Here is a 20649-nt window from a genome sequence, read left to right as displayed (position 1 = left end):
AACTACTTGTAATGGAAGGGGAAATGCTTAATGTCTCTGACATGAGTAAGTGCAATATGAGGGAGAGAGAGAGAGAGAGAGAGAGAGAGAGAGAGAGATGCTGTGGTAGCGTGGATGGGGGTTTGTTGACGACAGGCGTGGTAGGGGGGTGGGTTATAGGGTTAAGGGAGAGAGAGAGAGAGAGAGAGAGAGAGAGAGAAGATGGGGGGGTATGGGTTTGGCAGGTGAAGCATCAGAGGGGATGTGCCACAGAATGCAGGCACAGGCCCTCACTTTTTGGGCACTTTGGTCCGAAGTGTTCATGCACCATCACAAAACGATCCTGATCAAATGATCTAGAGAGAGAAAAATATGAATGGCTTCATTCCATGTTCATCTACCTCTGTGTAATACAAGGTCTATAATCCATTGATGTGGCAAAACATGCTGATATATGCACTTCAGAAAAATAATTTTTTCCCCTGGTAATTAAGTGAATCAGGTCATTGCAATAAGGTTTCATTGATGTTATCTATTGTATTAAGTTAATCCTCCAGCTTCTGTAGTGTTTATTCTATGATCTGATCAATGGTAAAAGGTGGAATATGTATACTGACACTTGACATCTTATTAAGCAAACTAATAGATTCTAATGTTAGAAATAATCATGTTGATTTCTTTAGAAAAGTCATCATGCTAAGATGTGAAGCACCTAAATACACATAGTACCCATTGGATCCACTGTCATTACAAATCATCACCTATTGAAATAACATTAACATAAAGAGGAGAAGCTGAATCACTGATCTTTTGCCAGACATAAATTTAAACCCTGGATTGTAGTAGCATACTAAGCATAAATTAGTATTTAATGTAGAAGGTCAATTAACAGGTATAAACATCATCTTCAATCAGTATGGTTATGATGTATGGTAAACTTGAGTATGTAGGATGATAGTATGAACACATAAAGTCTAAGAATATAGAAAATGTAAAAAATATTTTGCAGATGTTGGACACAAATTAAGAAATCATATGACAAAAGGACTCAAATCCATATACACATTTACATACATACATTATAACTAGGAAAACCTTAATGAATTTAGACAGAGATGAAATTGAGAACTATAAAAAGAAGATATTATAGCTAAAAAAATTTATTTTTATTCTTCTTTCTTTTTTTTTTTACTTCAATTCATTCATACAATCAGGGTATGATCCCCTTTCTTCTATCAACGATTATATTAAATATGACTCATATTTTCTGACATGATTTATCATTTCATGGTTTGTCACATCTGAAAAATGAGACAACTTTATATACCAATTCAATGTAAACGAGTTTAACAATAAAATCATTTCACCAAAGGACTACTTGATGAGCCTTCCGACACAAAGTGGTCACACTATATGCATGCAATGGATTGTAAGACACATCATTCAAGACTGCCATGATTTCTTGTGAAGCCTTGATGCACAATTATATTTGAATTTTTTGTTTTGGTTGATCATTTGCCTTTACTTGATGATAATATAGATAAGATAATGTGGTACAAGGAAAGCAATCATTTTCTTTGATGATGAAAGTGTGTGTGTGTTTTTGACTCAGGTTTAAGTGATATATTTGATTAAGATGATTTACAAAATAAAAATTTCATAAAATAAATAAACAAATGGTAATTGCTATTGGTCGTGTGTGATGTAACAGCAAGATTATATGGGTGATGGTGGAGGGTATTATGTAGTGGTCTCACATGGAATGAATTGTGTGGTGGTGTACGTGGACATTCCCACACCGCACGAGACTCGTGGGAGAATAGAGGATGTGACGGTGACAAGTCGCACACGTGTGCAGGCTGGCAGGAGACACGGCACGTGCACTTGCGTGGAGACATGGGAGACGTGAGCACCTCATTTACTGGGCCCCGTACACACCGCTGCACTCCATTACCACGCCACGCCTTCTCTCTCTCTCTCTCTCTCTCTCTCAATGGATTCATTACGGGAAACAAATATTGGCCGGTTTTTTAGAAAAAATCTCATATTTTTTCCTAAAATATTAAAATATAATTTTTCATCAAGTCAATCGTATCAAATGTCAAAACAAAGCAATTATAATATTTTTGAATAAAATTACTATGTTTTGATCACCACACAAAAATAATCAAACAATTACAGTCTAAACTAAACCAAGCAATCGCAACTAAACAAGAAGAAGATATCTAATAAAGATTATATAGCAAGTAATTAAGCAGAAATTATTTTCGTAATGTATGTCAGAATTTTTTTTTTTATTTTTTATGAAATAAATTAAGCAAAAATTTTATAAAAAGTTTTAGGTTGTGGTAATCATTAGCTGCACTAATTGACTTAGAAGAGCTTCAAACACAAAAAGCTATGGACATGCTCTTTGCCCTGCTTTAGCTGTAGATTTTGATTTCTACTTCAGTTGGTATTGCTATAAACTAAAACAATATTGATGGCAGTCATTTAATTCATGTACAAACTAATTTGCACTATAAGAACTGAATATATACAGAAAAGTAGCAGCTTGGCTGCTTGTGGAAAAGCAATGCAGCATGCAGCATGTGACACTCATACAAAATCATTGAAGTGATTACAGCATTCAGAATCAACTACAGAAGTTACCTAAACACACAGATCTTCAGAAAGGAAAGGAATGCAATGTTTTAAGGTGAGAGGCCAAAGCAGAAAACCAACAACACAGAAGTAACAGCTGTTCTTGGAATCATGGAGATGCAAGTTTCACATCAATGTTTATACTAACAAGTGGCAGTATCTGCAAGTGGATTCCCATTGCCAGAGTGTTGTCAAGAATAAAAGTTCAGTCACAAAGAATAAGAGTTGTCACTCAAGAATCCCACTTGGGACCTGTCATCTCCTTGTCTGGTATATATATTATTTCTCTATTCCTAGAACTGTTTCTTCACACCTTATACAGAGATCCTCCCCAGTGCAACAAATATCTCACTAAGTTCCCTTGGCATTATCCAAACATTCTCACCATTATTAAAGTGTTATATTCACATGATGCTATCTTGTAATCTAATTGAGCTTATCAGGGCTAATAAGTAACTATATCCTCTGCTGGGAACTGCATGCAGAAAGCAAAAGCACCTACACAACCATAAAATCATAACCACACATGTAGGGCAAGGCATGGTGCAAACTCCAAACATGAAAGTACACCAAAGTCAACAAGCAATGAACTCCAAAATCTGTCTACCAAATGGTCATTTTCAAACATCTAGAATTACATAAGCCAGAGTTTATCAACCAGTAAAAATCCTTAAAAGTAACAAATCAAAACGAAACCAGTGTGCAAATGTTCAAGCACAAAATACAGGAGGATCATACAATAAGACCAACAAGCAATTCAACTCACATGGACTGGCATTAGTCACCCCATCAAGCATCTTTCATGCTCAAACATATTTATTGATTTTGTATCTGGAATCTGCAGTTTTATAAACAAAATGCAAATGATTACCACCGAGAATGACAATAGCTTTTACAAATCAATTCATACATTAAAAACACTTTAACTACAACAACAGCTTAATAACTTGGAGTTAACTACATGGATCTTACACTGGAAAATGATTTCTATTGATGTTAATATCATTAGTCAAGCCAAGAGCTACCAGATTTTCTTATTTTATTGTTTGGGAAGAGTTTATCTCTTCTCACATTTTCTCCCATCTCAACCAACTATAAATGGTTTTTCCTCATTATCCCCTCAGTATAAACTACACCTAATTACTCCTGTATTTCTTAGTCTACCTACTCTTGAAGCATTGGTCACACAAAACTAATTGTCAGTTAAAGACTAGATTTAGCTTTTGCTTCATATCCATAACAGAATTTCAATAATTATAAGGCAACAAAATGCATGGTTCTGTCTTTGTCACTAGGAGGATAATATGCAGGGCATTCGAAGCAACAGGGACTGGTGTATGATTACATAATTTGGGGCATATATTGTCGATATAGAATTTGGCCTACTCCAGCATACCAAATGCAGCACTTTCATGCACATAGAGAAATAAATAATCGTTTAGCTTCCGTTATAGCATCAGAACAAGTTAATGCCATCAAATTGTTCTTACAGATTTGTCCTTATAATAATACATGATCCCTTCAACCACTTTGGACTAATAAACATTTCTCATCTGCTACGAAGGCTGATAGTCTATAACATTCATGAAATCAACAAACAAGCAGGTGATAAAACATAAAATATTTGTTTGCTTAACTGGTTGATCAATCCATCTTGCTCCTGGAGATTGCTGCTAAAAGGATTGTATTGACTTGGCTTCTGAATCTGACTGGATATATGCTGGAAAACAGACAAATAATTCCTCCTCCATATCACTGAATATGCAGCTGACAAGATTCTGGATACGCATTACTTACCCTTTAGTCTGTAGCTCCATGCCTGCACCCATTATATACCGGGAGCAGGCACCGGGTCATCACCTCAACCATAGATGCACATTCACACATGATGGAATCTTGCATGAAGCTACTAAGTTGTTGCTTCATCATGTTTTAAGCTGCCTCATAAGAAAGAAGCCCCAAGTAAATTACATAATGTACACGAGAATCAAAAGATGAGAACAACCAACCCGGTGGCCAGCTTCTCCACATGTAACAGCAGAAGAGATTGCAAAGCCAATCAAACTGTTCTAAAAAAATTGCCTCAAGATTATGAGTTTGGAAAATTGTTCCATCTTTTCCTCCCTTGATTATTATGACACATGTAAGAATAACTATCTTTTCCTTTCCCTTCTTTTTCAGATTGTTTTGAGCTATCCCATTTCTGTTGCAAAATTACTTTAAACTTCTAACAAATCTTTACCAGACATGTATAAAACAGTTTGTTTCAATGTCTGATAGAACATCTAAAGCACACATTTATTTAGCAGTCATTCCAGCATTATAATTAGTTTTCTTTTTTACCAGCTAAGAGAGCATGATAAAAGCACACTGGATATCAGTTCAGGACGAATAAAGCAATGAATACTTACTGCAAGGACTAATCAACAACCAGTAGAAGACTATGATCAAAGCCTGCCACTGCTTGTAAGACTTCCAAACCTACCAAAGACTCTACAAGTGCTGGTTCCATCTCATCCAACGAGCTTCCCAATCCAAGTCGGCCATTTCTGCCCGAGCCCCATGCCCATAGCTCCTTCTTTGAAGTAAGAGCAATTGAATGCACACGTCCAGCTGAAAGTGATGTTGGCTTTTCTCCACTAAGAGCTTCAACTATCCCAGGCATATCTTCTCGCCCTTGGCGCCCAAGCTGGCGGCTCTGATTCCATCCCCATGAGAGCACAGCGTTCACCTCTTCTCTGTCCTCAGATGGAATCTGGCACAGGACAAGAGAGTGACCAAGTCCTGCTGATACAGAGAGTGCATGGGCATTTAAGCCTACCGGGAGCATAGATCCATACGTGTTTCTCCCTAACTGACCATATAGATTGTCTCCACTGCTTAATACAGTGCCACTGCCTGAGACAAAAAATGATATAATAAGGAACAAGTCCAGCAAGTGATGGCACTATATTTACATCTAGATTATCAATTATTTTTTCCTTTTGATTAAGTTAAATAAATATGTCAACTGCTCTCCTAATGTATCAACCCAAAAATTCCAGATTTTTGAACACGACCTATTTTATCTGCAATTGCATGAATATGTTATATGTTCGAGGTAACAAAAGAGACAAAATCAAGAAGAAAAAGGATAACCACAAACAAGTTTAATATTGAAGCAGAACTAGTTTTTAAGGTTGTTGGTGAGGCTTGAATAGACCATCTAGTAAGAATAAAATAAAGGAGAACTACTTTTTAAGGTAATTGATGAGAATTGGATGGACCATCTAACAAAAAAGTAAGTACTCACTGCAGAGCACTAATGAATGGTCAAGTCCACAAGCCATATCAGAGACATTGAGACAACTGACTTCCAGAACTTCACATGGCTCCCAGATAATGGGCATATTCTTCTCTTTCTCAATTTTTTCTGCCACTAGCTTTTCCACTACATCTAGCATAGGCATCAAACTTTCCAATGATTTATCAAATTCCAAGGGCTGTGTCTGTGGTGAATCTAGCTTTTGTTCCATTTGACCTAATCTTCCATCCGCTGCATAACCCCAACCAAATAGTTTTCCATCTTTAGTTAACGCCAATGCATGTCCCCATCCAAATGATACCTGTTTAGTGGCAATGAAAAAATAATGTAATAAAGAAGTGTGGCAAAACTAAAAAGTAGAGAGACATGCTTACATAATAAGGAGAGAGTGTTGAGCTTTTGTTCATGCCAGAAATTCACATTATGTAGACTATGTATTATAGGATGACGGCATGTTATGATATACTAGCAGTCAGTTTGATGTACTGTGATAAATTGTGCAATCACGACAAATTAGTGATCTATCAAGACCCGGTAACAAGAAAGTATGTTAAAGAGAAAAGGAAATTTGGGGAAGTTTGCAATTTTCTGATGTTACCCTTGTATATATTCCACAATCTTTTTAGTTCTATTAAAGTGATTTCAAATTAAAAGACAGATTCTGAAGTTCCACATAATCTCATAATCTGATTTAACTTATTTACAAAATATTATTTAACAGGTTCTAGCCAATAGCATTTCTAATTTAGTTTGGTCCATTTGCTTCTCTTTTATTTCTGAATTGTAAAGTTAAGCACCTTCACTATTTGATGATCTGCAAGTGCTTGAACCTTAGTAGGTTTGGTAGCTTCTGTCACTCGGTTGCCAAGACCAAGTTGGCCACGCTTGGATCTTCCCCACACCCATAAAGAACCATCATCATCAATGGCTGCGGAAGTAACACCAGATGCAAAAGCAGCTTCAACCCTCACATGATCCAGGCCTATCACCTTTTCTGGTTTATTCCATGTGGCTCTGCCATCCACAAGGTCACAAGAACACCGAAGATGAAACAATGCCTTGTTAGTTATCACTTCCTTGAAATTCCTCTAAAGCTATTTCGAAGAAAAAAATAAACATGAAGTGACACTATTTCTACTTTCAAAAAGAAACAGCAATCGAACTGGAATTTTATGTACTGAATAGAGTTGGGTTATTTACTTTTTATATTACGATCTCCTGTTATTGAGCTAAAAAAATACTCTTAGCTGTAAGAATCTCCGGGTTGCTTATTTGATAGAAGTACATGGAACATTTTTCTCCTAAGAACAACAACAAGAAGCCGTTATGTCCCAACTATGGGTCGGTTGCATAATATTTTCCTGCCATTGAGCTCTATGTCAGGCCACATCTCTAGTTAAATAAGAGCATTCAGATCTCTTTCTCATTGTTCCTAGTGAAGTCTCTTTGGTAAAATCTAGGATTAGATCCAGAATTAACGTCAAACTTGTTACGGAGGTAAAAGGACAAACCAGGACTAATGTCAAACTTGTTATGGAGTCGAATATACAACCCCAAAAGCTATCTGAAAAGTCACTTTGTTTAACTCAACCCATTTAAATAGTAGTTAAAACTGAGATACATGTTTTGAATATCAACCAGAACTGCTTGTAAAACATAATGAAGCACCATAAATTGTAATAGCATAACCTACAGTGTAAACCTCTAAAAAAATCTCAGAAATCATGTCACTACAACATAAATCACAATTACTAAAATTAAACAGTTTCAATCATTAGGTGAAAAATAAAAAACATATGAACAACCTGAATTGAGCCAACAAAAAGGATGCTTGGCATCAACAGGTGGCACCACAACAATCTTGTAATAAATTTACTGTAGGATTCTTGTTGTGTCACATGGTTGAAGGGTCCACACAATACGATCAGAGAGGAATTTCCTGTAAGTCAGAAAGGGTGGAGCTTCACTGACATCAAGACATCCATGAACTAGAAACAGTGGAACCTCTAAAACCTGAAATCCCACTTCCGTTTTTTCTCATCCAGTCATTTTCACACATGCCTTCAGTTTATCAATAATTTCATTTTAAAACAACAGAGGTCAAATTGTAATCAATATCGATCACATTGACATGTTTGGTTCAGATGGTAAGCCCTCACCAATTAGTATTTATTTCAAGTTCTGGTGACCCAGGACCTACCTGAGTATCAAACTGGATCATTCAAAACCCGACTTATTCTTGACAAATTTGGTTCAAGAATTGCCACATCTGATCGGCCATACTATAGGAATCAAACGGAAGGTATAAAGTTATTGGGGCGAAAAGTCTAATTCTTCATGTAGTGTCTCCAAGATTCGAAATGCATATAATATAAAAGCAGTACGCTTGTGATCAATCTCCGCAAGAACATAACCAGTAACATAAAATCTACGAACATTCATGAATCATTAGAAAGTCAGGAATCTTCCAGATCATATTATCGTCAAATATAAGAGAAAAAAAGGTTACAAATAAGACAAAGGAGAAACCTTTGAATTAGATGAGTGCCCAAACAATAACCACCGCCAATAGATCGCAACCAAGGCATTAAAAGAAGGGCTTTTAATCGAGGTAAAGGGGAGCAGGTTTGAACCTTGGGGCAGTGGCGTGTCTTCCAATCTGACCCTCCTCGTTGCGACCCCACGCCCAGACTTCCCCGGAAGCGGTGACGGCGAGGGAGTGGTAATGACCCGCGGCGACGGCGGCGACGTCGGACGGGAGAGACGGCACCCTGGTGGGCTCGTAGGCGTCGGCGAGCGGCGCAGAGAGGCCCAAGGCGCCATTGCTGTTGTCCCCGAAGCTCCAGACCGAGGCGGCCCTCCACGCCCCGCCGCGAAGGGGGAAGAGAGAGCGAAGACGGCTTACTTTCCACATGCTCCGCAACGGCGAACGCCACTCGCACGCGTTCTCCGTACCAACTCTTCACTCGAGACCCAAACGGGTCGGATGTTGGCAAACCCGTTACCGAAAGTACAGCAAATCCGCATGTATATACATCAATAACTATCAACACCGCAATTATTGGATTTTCTTATTATTGCTATTTTTCCACCGTTCAGTCACACTCACCTGCCTACCCGTGTAAGGTAGAGTGGGACCAACGTGGTAACGGTGGAAAATAGAAACGTTTTTACTACTCGTTTTCGGAAACCAGCTTCTTAACCGATTTTGATTGGCCAAAGTTACAGCATAAATTAGATGGGTCCCACATGAAAATCTGTATCCGACCACAAATAGCTAAGGTCCTGGACGGCTGGGGAGACGACGGGTAACAAACGTCAAACCGGAAGGAAAAGGCGGCACCTCGTTTCGCCCTTCTCGTGCAACACCACGTGGCCCCCGCACGGGTCCCGCGCGTGCTTTGTCGGCGCCTGATGACGCCTTACCGTGTTCTTCTTCGTCCACTCTCTCTCTCTCTCTCTCGGTTTTTCCACCTCAAGTGTCGTGCTCCCACAATTCCCATACCAAGTCGACCCCGTTCCGAACCGTATCCCCCAAATCCCGATATCTTCTTCGGGGCAATCAACACGACGACGAATTCTTGCGATCTCGATCGGTCTCCTCCGATCGCCGTCCTCGCGAAACCCTAGCCCGGGCCCCCGGCTTTGATCGAGATCTCCATGGCGGTCGTGCTGCGGAAGGTGTGGGGTTCCGTCCTCAGCCGATCCGGCTCGGGTTCCAACCGCTCCTGGCCCGAGTTCCCCGACGACCACCCGCCCTTGGGTGATCTCGACACCCTCCCCACCGACGTCTTCATGCAGATCCTCCAGCTTCTCGAGCCCAGGTGCGCCGCGCGGTCAAGCTTGGTCTGCAAGTCCTGGAAGGCTTTGGTGTCGGATAACGCGGTCTGGCTTCACCTCCTTAAGAGTGGGAAGGAGCCGTGGGATTTTCTGCTGTTCGCCGAGACCCAATTAAGATATGGACCATCGTAAGTTCGTGTATTTTTGGTCCTGAGATCTTAGGGCTCGAGTTCTTTACTCCTAGTTCATTTTCCCTTGTAATGCAGGTTGCACTTTAACCACCCATCGCAGTTATCGTTTATGAACGTTTATGCGCAGCTTGCAACAGTTCCAGGTTCTGTTATTATTGATGGTACGTGTTACCAACCTTCGAGTTGTATAGTTAACTAAATTTGTTTCCTTTTTTCTTAAAAACATGGTTGTCTAGCTTTCCTTTTTGATGATCCATCTATTTGTTTTCTTGGGGGAGGAATATTTGTTGTGCTCCTTAGATAGCCTACTTGTGTTGTTTACCAGATGACTAATCTTTTAATCTACATTGAAAAACCTATAAGGAGTTAAACTCAAGAAAGTCAAAAGTCATGGATGGATATTGGCTAGTTTTAGCTGATGTAGCCTCATTAATCTGTAGAACAATGTTTTGTACTTCCTTTAGTAGCTGGTTCCAGCTCTTAAGCAGGGAGAGAGAGGGGAGTCAGATGGTTGGTAGCCCATGTGAGAATTTTGTAAGGACAATATGAACTTGAATATGTTGAATCTCCAAGCTTCTTTACCTTCAGCCCGGTCTAGTCTTGTCTCTGCCAGAACTCTGATAACTTGGATGGCTAGATATTCTTCAATATACAGGATTTTTTTTGGTTTCAGATAATTGAAAGCTCAATTTGTCTTACTCATTTGCACTATGTTAAGGTGGATCTGGCTATTGCAAATATGGTTGGAGCAAGTACGCTTCTCCATCTGGACGTTGTGCTACCTTCTTAGTAAGCACTTCTTATCATGACAACAGTTAGTAGTAAGTAAATTTGTATTATAAATGCTATATAAAATGTTTCTCGACATTAATCATTGTTTAACTCTTGTATTCATTTCCTGTTAGTGAAGTACATATATGGTGACTGGTTACTTAATTTGTTTATTTTCATTTGTAGGAATTTGGCAACCTTGAGTCTCCAATGCATGCCAGACTTCGCTATTTTTTCTCGACAATCTATAGCAGGTGTACTTATACTTCACTGACGACTATACCTCCATTGCTAAGTCAAGAAATATGGCATTGCAGTTTTCTTCAAATTGTTAGTCTAGGATAAAATGCAGTAATGACTAGGTGCATCTGGGGGAATGTATTTGTTGAAAGTGTTTACACTTTGCTGTTTCCTAGTTAATCCATTACCTCACAGTTTTCTGGGTTCTCATTTTCTTAATATGGTCATCATGGGGATAAGAAACAATGTTGATGCACACAACATGATTATGGATTGCAATTCATATATTATTTTTATGTCCTACAATTATTTCGGTCTAAAAAGTTCTATTACATTACAGAATGCAAGTAAAGGCATCATCCCAGCCAATTATTGTCTCCCTTCCAATCTGCCATACTGATGGTCAGTACATTTGTAAACTTAATTCAAAGTAAAGTCACATGTTCTATTGTCATGACTGTGCAGGAATTTTTATTCAAGAAGATTTTCTGTTTTTTGTAGAATTTTCGTTTCTAACGTTAGATATTCCTGATAGCATTTTGTCTGATTGAAAAAATTATTTTGCTTTCTGATGTTCTTGTAATGCTAGAAATAGAGGAAAATCTGCTTCATTCATATATTTTAAAAAATCAAATAAAAAATGTGGCATAATCTTTCTTTTCAGATACCGAAGCTGCTAGGGCTTCTAGAAAGCAATTAAGAGAGGCAATATACTCGGTCCTCTTTGATATGAATGCTCCTGCTGTTTGTGCCGTTGATCAGGTAATAATATAGAATTGACTAAAATCAGCAGCATCTATTACATTGTGAAGATGAACAAATTTCTGCTTGCTTCTATGTTGCCTGATCAGTTTGAGCAGATTAATTGATTCCCTCTTTGCTGCCATCATTATATTGGATCACTGACATGTTTAGTTCGAAGAAGTGTGAACTGCAGTTCCACTGTAATTGGTCCTGAAATTCAAGTTGGGCTGCCCTGGCTTTTTGAAAGAATTGCTAAGAGCTCCCAATATCAAGATTCATCTTTACAAGCTGTTCTGGCCATGCCCAACTCTACTTTTGCTCTTCATTTTCATCTCCCTCTCAGTGCTCAAGTAAATTTGACCTTGTTGCTGTATATTTTTTGAGACACAATATCAACATGAGAGCCCCCTGAACCATAGAATCCCTATCTTGGAGCAATTGTCTTTGGTCGTGGAACTCACCTTTGACTTCACCTTGTACATAGTCTTGAATCTTACAAATTTGTGCTGTGTTTGATCTTGATTTATAATGCTCAAACTTCAAGTTTATCAGTACTTTTCCCTATGTGAGCATTGTTTTTAAAATATATCTGCCTAGAAAATGTTGGTTCTAACACTTGTCATGCTTTTTTACAAAGGAAAAAAAAAGGTTCACTCTTGCGTTTGATCTACATTGGAAACTTTTGCCACCGCTTTAAGCCTTGCTGAATGTTATTATTAAATTTTCATGTGATTCAAAGCAAATCATATTCCACTCCAGTTTCAGCTTATAGGCTCCTGTAAAAGGACACTATCATTTAATAAGGAAGACTGATCTAAAGTTTTGGTTTGCTAAACTCAATGAGGACCTAAGAATTTTAGATCTTTTATTATTATTCTCCTCTATGTCATGCGATAATCTCTAATATCAGGTTTAAATTTGAACTTAGCATGCCTTGGTATATGATCTTTGATAGTTTGGTTGAACATATTTACACTGTATCCTGATGTTATGTAACAAAATTTCAGGCAGTGTTAGCTTTATATGCTGCAAGACGAACTTCTGGAATTGTTGTCAACATTGGCTTCCATGTAACTTCAATAGTTCCAAGTAAGTTTATGGGTCATCAAAATTTGAATAAGAGTTTGCACTTATATGGGTCCTCAGTTACTGATAAAAGCCCCCGATGAACTGAATTTCAACTCATTAGTATGTCATTTATGGCGTAAGATTTGCTAATGGACCTTAATAAGATACTTCATGATTGTTGATTTGTCTTTTTTTTTTTGCTTTTTCTGAATTTGCTTCACAAAGCTTTAGGTGTAATGTTTTGTCTGTTTGCTAGCTGACTTTCTGTAAAGTTCTCTTGGATTATCATTAATTATGCATTTATTTTTTGGATATATTAGACTAGCTAATTATCTAGGATTTAGCATTTGGAAAGTTGGTCATGTTAATGCCATTAGGTAAAATCAGGAAGTTTATGTCTTGGACATCAGAACTTGTGTTTGCTATAATGCTGCTGAACAAGGCTAAACCTCGATGTTGTATGATTCTTTGATAATTTCAGGTTCACCATTCACTTCCCTGAATATTTTATGATATTAACTAGCCTCCATTCCAAATTAGGGGAAGCTAAACCTTGCGTTCTCAAGAATCATAGTCCGTGAATGACAGAGTAAGTTAGCTACACCTCGAAAATTACCTGGGCCAAATACATGGAAACTGCCTGCATGGAGAGTTAAACCCACAATGTCTTTATTATGAAGAAAATAATTAGAGTCACTTATTATACTATTATATTTTGCTATCTCCTACTGTGATTATTAGTTTTTACTATTGTGACCTGTAAGGCTGTAACAACCTTGTTAACCTACAAGGTCAAAAGAGTAGCTTATCTGCCGGATTGATCCATCTGACAGCCTGTTGTGCAACTTTTTATCTATATCCTTTTGTTTGTATAAGTTCTCCCTTCTAGAAGGGAAGGTGTGTGTGCCTGCGCACGCACACACATGCACGCACGCACGTGCGCATACACGCACCCGCAAACACAGGCACACATGTGTACACACATGCATGCATGCACGCACACCTGCACCCACAGTCTGATTCTTGTATTTATTTTTCCCCAAAAACTTTGACGAAATTCTTCTGTATTTCCTTGTAGACATCTTTCCTTAATGTAAGGAGAACCTTTTGATATGCAAAATAGACTATAATTCAAAAATCTGACCGATGATACAAGTCTTAGTCTAGGTAAATAATGTCATTTATATTTATTTTCTTCTTCTAGTATTTTATTTTTCAAATATTGACTTATATATTCTTTATGTATATGCACAGAAAAATGACATGTAACATAAATGATAAGCTTTCAGAAGCCTTAAGTTTAAAATTTCTGATTGACCATACCTGTGGTGTCTCACCTGTCTAAAAGTCTTAGCTCTATCCCTGCATTGTGGTGCCTTGTGAGTACTAGAGTGCAATGGTAGTTTTATGATTGTTTTTTCCCCCGGCTTTCAGGTGCAAGTTGTATGTTAAGGGTCCTTTCATTACCACCTGTGTCTTATCTTGTTACTTCATTAGTATCTGTTGGACACTAAAAGATCAAGGATGTCTTCGTCAGGGAACTCCATGATACACAAGTTTTGTCGTGTGATCTTTTAGCACAGGCTCCTTTAACGGCTTGCAACAGTGGAAAATGCAAAACTTTGTAAGAATACAGCAATTGAGTATTGGGAAAACTGACCTGGTTTTGTTTTCCTTTGAGGAGTAGGGCTTGATAAGGATTATGAGTATTTTATAGATCCTTGTTATTCTTCACTTTATTTAATGAATAATTCAATGTCGATTAAGTATCATGAACACTTCCGATAACAGTATATAAAATTAAATTATATGAAATATTAACATTCCACTTCATAGAGCACATTTAAGCCTGGGGCTTTGTGACCATGGTGATGATGTATCAGCCAGGTGCCATGTTAATTATATGAAATATTAACATGCTCCCTGCCATTGCTTTTACTGTTCAATATGTGATTGATCACATCAACTGTTGATATGTTATTTCTTTGATGTATGTCTTTTGCATTTGTTTTTTAGTTATCAAGTCAATTTACAGATTCTCCTTGTATCTATTTATTAGTAGCATATTCTATTAAAATCTGGTTTTAAAACTGGCTTTTAATGGACTAGTTGTGTTAAATTCTGGCCTTGTTGCTTACTTGCCTATGCTACCTGTAAATTGCATAAGCTTCCCGAATTTTTCATTCAATTCTCTAATAGAGGATTTTATTTTACAGTTCTAAGAGGTAAGGTGATGCATGATGTTGGTATCGAAATTCTGGGACAAGGTGCTTTAAGGCTTACTGGATTTCTCAGGGAATTAATGCAGCAACGAAGTATAAATTTTGAGTCACTATACACTGTTAGAACAATCAAGGAGGTATGAATAGACACTCCAGAGGTAATAAGTTACTGTTCACATTCAGCAACTGATGGAGACTTATGATGAGTAGGGCATTTGCACAATCTGCCAAGCAAATCAATTGTTCCATCATCTAGGGATTCCTGTAAATGCATCCCTCATGTATAGTTCTGAAAACTGCATCAGTATTTGGTGCATCCTTGTATGCATATTCATGCAGCATATGTCTTGATGCGGACATGTAGAGACAAAATTCTACTTGGAAGGGGACAGGAACAAGCTGAAGTGTTAAAATATCTGAAAGTTAAACTAATTCCATTTCTGTTGATATTCTTTGTGTGTTTCCTGATTTGGAACTCTTTGTCATGAACTTCAACTGTAAATCTAAAATTTTAATATTCTCTTGGGAAGTCTTTGTACATCTTTTTGAATCACAAGAACAGCCTTTTTCATGCAAAAATTGATCCAATATTGTTCTAGCGAAATACAAGATGATATCTATAAGTTGATACTATTTCATGGTGGTCACTCTTTTCATGCTTTCTTCCAAGGTAATTAATAATTCCTTTTAGTTCGGTTTTTTATCTATTCCTCAGTCTCTTGGGCATGTGTATCAGCTTGTCTTGATGCAATTTTGTTCTCCTAGGCTATAAAAAATAATTGCTTCATTTACCACAGAACCCCTTTTTCCCATGTGTGTGGCCATTGAATGTGGAACACCCAGCCCCATTCTGTTCAGCTCTTTGATATACTGTTACCTCCAATTGTCAAACAAATTCCTTTGTCATATATAGGAAGACTAGAAAGTTTTACTTAGTATATGCTATATGATATCCAAAACTTCTCTAATTATGCTCATGCATAGGTTGACAGATACAGGCATCAGTTGCACATAGGCATCTTTGTGTATGTGTTACATGTGCTTTGTGCACTAAATTCAGTGTTTGCTATTGTGTGGGGATGTCTTATATCTATGTAGTTGGAGTCTTTGGCCTATAGTGACAACTGCTTGTTGCTTCCACCAGGGTTAAAAATCTCAACCGTATCTGTTGGTATGAAGTACGAACCAACATTTACGGGTCGAAGTACTGTACAGCTTTATAATAGTACAATACTATTCAAATATTTTATTATTTTATTCGATGATGCTGGTACAAGTTGGCATATCAGTTTGCGTACTGGCACTAGACCAATCCTGTAGGTTGCTGAAACTGGTACTAGACTGAAATTTAAATCCTTAGCTTCCATATAAGTCTACTATATATCGCCTATTAACATGTTTAATGTAGTAATTTATTTTTGAGTGGGTTGGTATAATATTGATTATGCAATCATCATAAACATTCTACTTTGACATGTTACAGATATTTTAATCAAGACAGGTAATAGTGCCTTAATTTTGTAAAACTTTGGATACAAATATGTGGACTGTAAAAGAAGGATGTTTCGATCAGAGTAAACTTCAAGGTTGTACTATACATGTATTACTTGCAGTCTTCCTTTGATGAATAAGTATGCATTGACATGCGTTAGACATTCATGTGCATATTTATTGACCTGATTGATCAGATTATTTTTAGATGTTCTTCAGCTTTGAACACTTGATGGTGTTGATGGCCTGAAAAGTTCTTTATTGAGTATGCAGAAATTATGCTACATAGCTGCTGATTATGATGCAGAGTTACGTAAAAATACTCAAGGTTCATGTGAGGTTGCTGGTGAGGGTTGGTTCACTCTTTCAAAAGAACGCTTCCAAACTGGAGAGATTCTTTTTCAACCACATATTGGTGGGGTGTAAGTTCTTTCCTTCACTAGCTGTTAACTTGGCATAATATCTTTGTTTCTCTTGAAATTCTGATTTTGTATCCTATTTTCTTGTACTAAAAGATGATTAGTCTAATGAGTTGCAAAAGAATAACTACAGGTTAGTCTGCATGATTATCTATGGGTATCTATTCCTTTCTAGTCTAACATTTAACATTAGAAAAAATTACATGAATTTTTAAAATCGTGGTAAGATCATTTATCCTAGAAGATTCAAAGATTTCAATATAGATTCTATGCAGATCCTATAACTAACATATTTAATGAAATTTGTATTTAAATCAGAATTTTGGAAACATTGCTGATTACTTCTGACTTCACGTTTTCTTCTTCCTTTGTTCTTTGGATTCTCCTTTTCCTTCTGTTCTTCTCCAATCATGGCAGTGGCGGAGAGATCTGAAACGAGAACCTCCCCCAAAAAAAAAATAAAAGGAAAAGAAAAATATCTTTCAAAGTTATACCAAACGGCCAGGTCTAAATTTTTTTCCTGAAAAAAAAGGAGACTATATTAATCTAATTGTCACCGTACAGATTACAAAGGAGGTTCTCTCTGTAACATGCTAAGAATAATCAACATTCATAGCCCTTGCATAAGAGGCTATTTTCCTCTCTGTACAAAAAGCCCCATTTAGCCAAATTTAATAGAGGCTAGGTCTAACTTAAAACTGGTTCGAAGTGTAGCAGCTTGACAAAATTGGTCAGATTCAAAGATGTTTAAGCTGATATATATGATGTTTCACACAAGACCACTCCAAACTGGAACATTACCAACCTATTCTGGTTGATTTACTGCAGTATAGGAAAGGTTCATTTCTACCCTGGTCATCGCTTGGACTGGTATATACTGCTCATACTGGACATTTTACTGTAATAACACATTATTTGAACAAAACTGGTGTATATATTTTTTTACAGTTTATCAAGTCACACTATCACAATGTTATCAGTATATTCTTATGAAATAACATGAGGAGACATTCATCATTCTGCTTGATACTTGATGATAATTCTTTATATGTTGGAAATCTTATAGGTTTTGCTTCAGCTTTCTCTACACTAGGTTGTATTAGAATTACTTTTCATATATTAACCTCTTAATTCTCAGGAATGATTGTATGCACAAAGTGCTTTTCATTCCATGCCCATCTCATGCTTTATTAACAAATAATATGGTTGATGGAACCAAGGTATGTAATACCGTACCATACCGGTGTTTCGAGGTTGGCTCGATACGGTATGGTACCGGCGTACCGAACGGTATACTAGGGCTTACCGAGCGATTTTCTCTCACTGTAGCACTGCTACAGTGTATTACTATAGCATTGTAGCACAGTCCGTCCGGTAGCAGGCGGTCCGCGTACCGGTATGCCATCGGACTGGTACGTACCGCCCATACCGGGCGGTACCATTCGAAATTACATACCATGGATGGAACTAATATGAACAGTGGGTGTTCATAATTGTCTACACAATGATTTATTACGGAATTCATCAATTTTTCTCGACATACTTTGTAAAAGCACATTGTTACTATCTGAGCTCTCCTATTCTTGTGAATTGCAAATAACTTATTATGGTTGTGGTTATTTTTTTTAATGGTTAGTAAGAAAGCTCTGGCAGTAATGAGATTTCTTATATTTATGTAATGATCACCAGTTTGCTTGAAAAATGTTGTTAGATATATTTGTTTCCTTTTATTGTGGAAGATGGACAAGGAGCCACAAGTCTAACACATCGCCATGTGCTATCTCTGTCCTTACAGGCGCACAATGGGTTTGCATCGAGCTGTAGCTCTCTGTATGGATCATTGCTTGGCTGCAGAAGTGGCCAGTGATGACACATGGTTTAAAACTGTGGTTTTGGCTGGTGGAAGTGCTTGTCTACCTGGATTGCCAGGTATGTTGCACTCATATCGTTGAATGGATATTCTGGGTCACACACTCCGTAAGTGGTGTGATGGAGTCATTTATTTGTTATTTACATGTTCTGCATGAATTAGAAGTGTACTTTTATGAATGTAATAATTTGAATATGTTTTATACTTTATAAATGGTACTTCTCAGAGAGGCTAGAGAAAGAGCTTCATAAAATTCTTTCACCATCAATGTCTGAAGGAGTTAAGGTCATGCCTCCACCATTTGGTGCTGATTCTGCTTGGTATGGAGCAAAGATCATCAGCAATGTAAGTTACAAGCAACCACATCCTCAATAGCTATTTTATTTTAGCAATTATTTTCATCCTAAAAATAAAACAATTATTATTCATGACATACGACATCGAAAATGATGATAAAGAGAAATTCTGATTAGGCTATATACAGAAGTACTGAGTGGTTGTAGCAACTGACACTATTTGGGGTTGAGATCATGCAGCTAGTGCAGCAACTCCTAGAAATTTTGATGGTTGGGCAGCTGAGGCAGCCATTTCACTTCCATATTCTGTAGAATGGATTGTTTGTCTAACTTCACTGTCACATCGGGCTGCTTCCAATATTGGACCAAGCATCACATCAACAAATTCAGGATTAGATCTTTTGTCCTTTTAATACCACTTACTTTTATCTCAATGTGTGTATATATTCTCTCTTGATCCTCCTTTTCCTTGCTTATGTATTGGCATGTTTTTGGACATATTGAGTAACACCAACAGTCATTCTGCTTCAGCATGCTGATTGAAGTAATTTATGTTACCATGGTGTCAAGTGAAATCCTAAAATTACTTACATTTAGTGTTCGCCACAGCCACTGGAATAATTTTTTTGTGTTGTCTGTGTCAAATAAAATGCTAAAATTATGTTGAATGTTTGCCACAACCACTGCAATGTGGCCGGAACTGAGATTGGATTGTAAATGACAAGAATCAATTTGGTGTTCTGACTTCTGACTGCAGCCAATCAAATGAATAAGTGCTGACAGTGTGATTTTATTAATCACATGATACTTCCTAGTTTTTCTCTACTCTTTTATGTCATCTGCTCTGCTCAGTAAAACTACATGAGTGCAATTATGTTAGATTAACATTCTCTAGTATTCAACTTTCCCACCGTCATGACAAATTAGTAAGTCATGGGCTGATTTATACCATAGTATTGACTTTTCACATGGCCTGGATACAGGTGAGCACCTTCGCTAATGCATGGTGTATTTCAAAGAAACAGTTCCGTCAGAGGTTCCGACGCAATATGGCGTGGTGATTCTTTTGAACCTGTTGATCGTGGACTTTGTACATCTGTTGGAAAGGGGTTGTTTGCCTCGTTGATGCAGCAAGTCTCAGCAATGGTGCCTTGACTGCTTCCTGCTGTTAGATTTAATCTCAATCTCTAACAAGGAAATACCCTTGTAAGTAAAATGTTTGTGGATATCATCTTGTGACAGCTCTACATTTGCCAAAGAGATCAATCTGACATTGTTGTAATAATAATAATAATAGATGACATACATTAGCCACTCAATATTTTTGCCCCTTGATTGGTTGGTTTAGGTGCTCTTGTTTACTTGAAGGTAAGAATTCAAAGAAATTGTAGTGAATAAATAAATATGTTTTAAGATTTATTATTGGAGTAATACAGTGTATCATATATGTATTTGTTGATCGCTATAAGATGAAATTGTAGAGTATTTCCCAACAATTAAGATTTATTTAGTGCAATCTCATGGATCAAATTGAGAATATTTGAGTACTAATGCATTTAACAATCAGATTCATAACCATTCATTTTTTTTACATAAATAATCTTTGATTATCATGCATGTGTTCGATTATA

The 20649-nt window shown here is 37.3% G+C and overlaps 2 protein-coding genes across 7 annotated transcripts; one reads left to right on the top strand and one right to left on the bottom strand.

The window, feature by feature from the left end:
- Window positions 1-3187: 3187 nt before the first annotated feature.
- Window positions 3188-8877, bottom strand: LOC103993543 (ultraviolet-B receptor UVR8). Of its 6 annotated transcripts, none has more exons than XR_001979449.2 (6): window positions 8560-8877; window positions 6724-6940; window positions 5915-6227; window positions 4420-5520; window positions 4260-4342; window positions 3188-3460 (listed from the first exon to the last, which is right to left on the bottom strand). XR_001979449.2 is itself a non-coding variant. In XM_018830359.2 (4 exons), the coding sequence occupies exons 1-4, from the start codon at window positions 8838-8840 to the stop codon at window positions 5042-5044; spliced, it is 1290 nt and encodes a 429-aa protein (XP_018685904.2). In that variant the 5' UTR covers window positions 8841-8877; the 3' UTR covers window positions 4042-5041. The 6 variants fall into 6 exon arrangements, 1 of the variants encoding a protein (XP_018685904.2); XR_001979448.2 differs by having other exon boundaries at window positions 4260-4563; window positions 5034-5520; XR_001979445.2 differs by having other exon boundaries at window positions 4260-4559; window positions 5034-5520.
- A 507-nt stretch (window positions 8878-9384) lies between these two features.
- Window positions 9385-20337, top strand: LOC135671922 (actin-related protein 8-like). The gene is made up of 12 exons (XM_065180323.1): window positions 9385-9894; window positions 9973-10058; window positions 10616-10686; window positions 10855-10922; window positions 11249-11310; window positions 11573-11670; window positions 12660-12741; window positions 14937-15079; window positions 16707-16855; window positions 18648-18781; window positions 18949-19067; window positions 20002-20337. Exons 1-12 carry the CDS (start codon window positions 9587-9589, stop codon window positions 20077-20079), a joined length of 1398 nt encoding a protein of 465 aa, XP_065036395.1. The 5' UTR covers window positions 9385-9586; the 3' UTR covers window positions 20080-20337.
- The last annotated feature ends 312 nt before the right edge of the window (window positions 20338-20649 follow it).

The sequence above is a fragment of the Musa acuminata genome, chromosome BXJ1-1 (assembly GCF_036884655.1).
Source record: "Musa acuminata AAA Group cultivar baxijiao chromosome BXJ1-1, Cavendish_Baxijiao_AAA, whole genome shotgun sequence".
NCBI lineage: Eukaryota > Viridiplantae > Streptophyta > Magnoliopsida > Zingiberales > Musaceae > Musa > Musa acuminata.
This window is presented reverse-complemented; position numbering and strand designations above follow the sequence as displayed.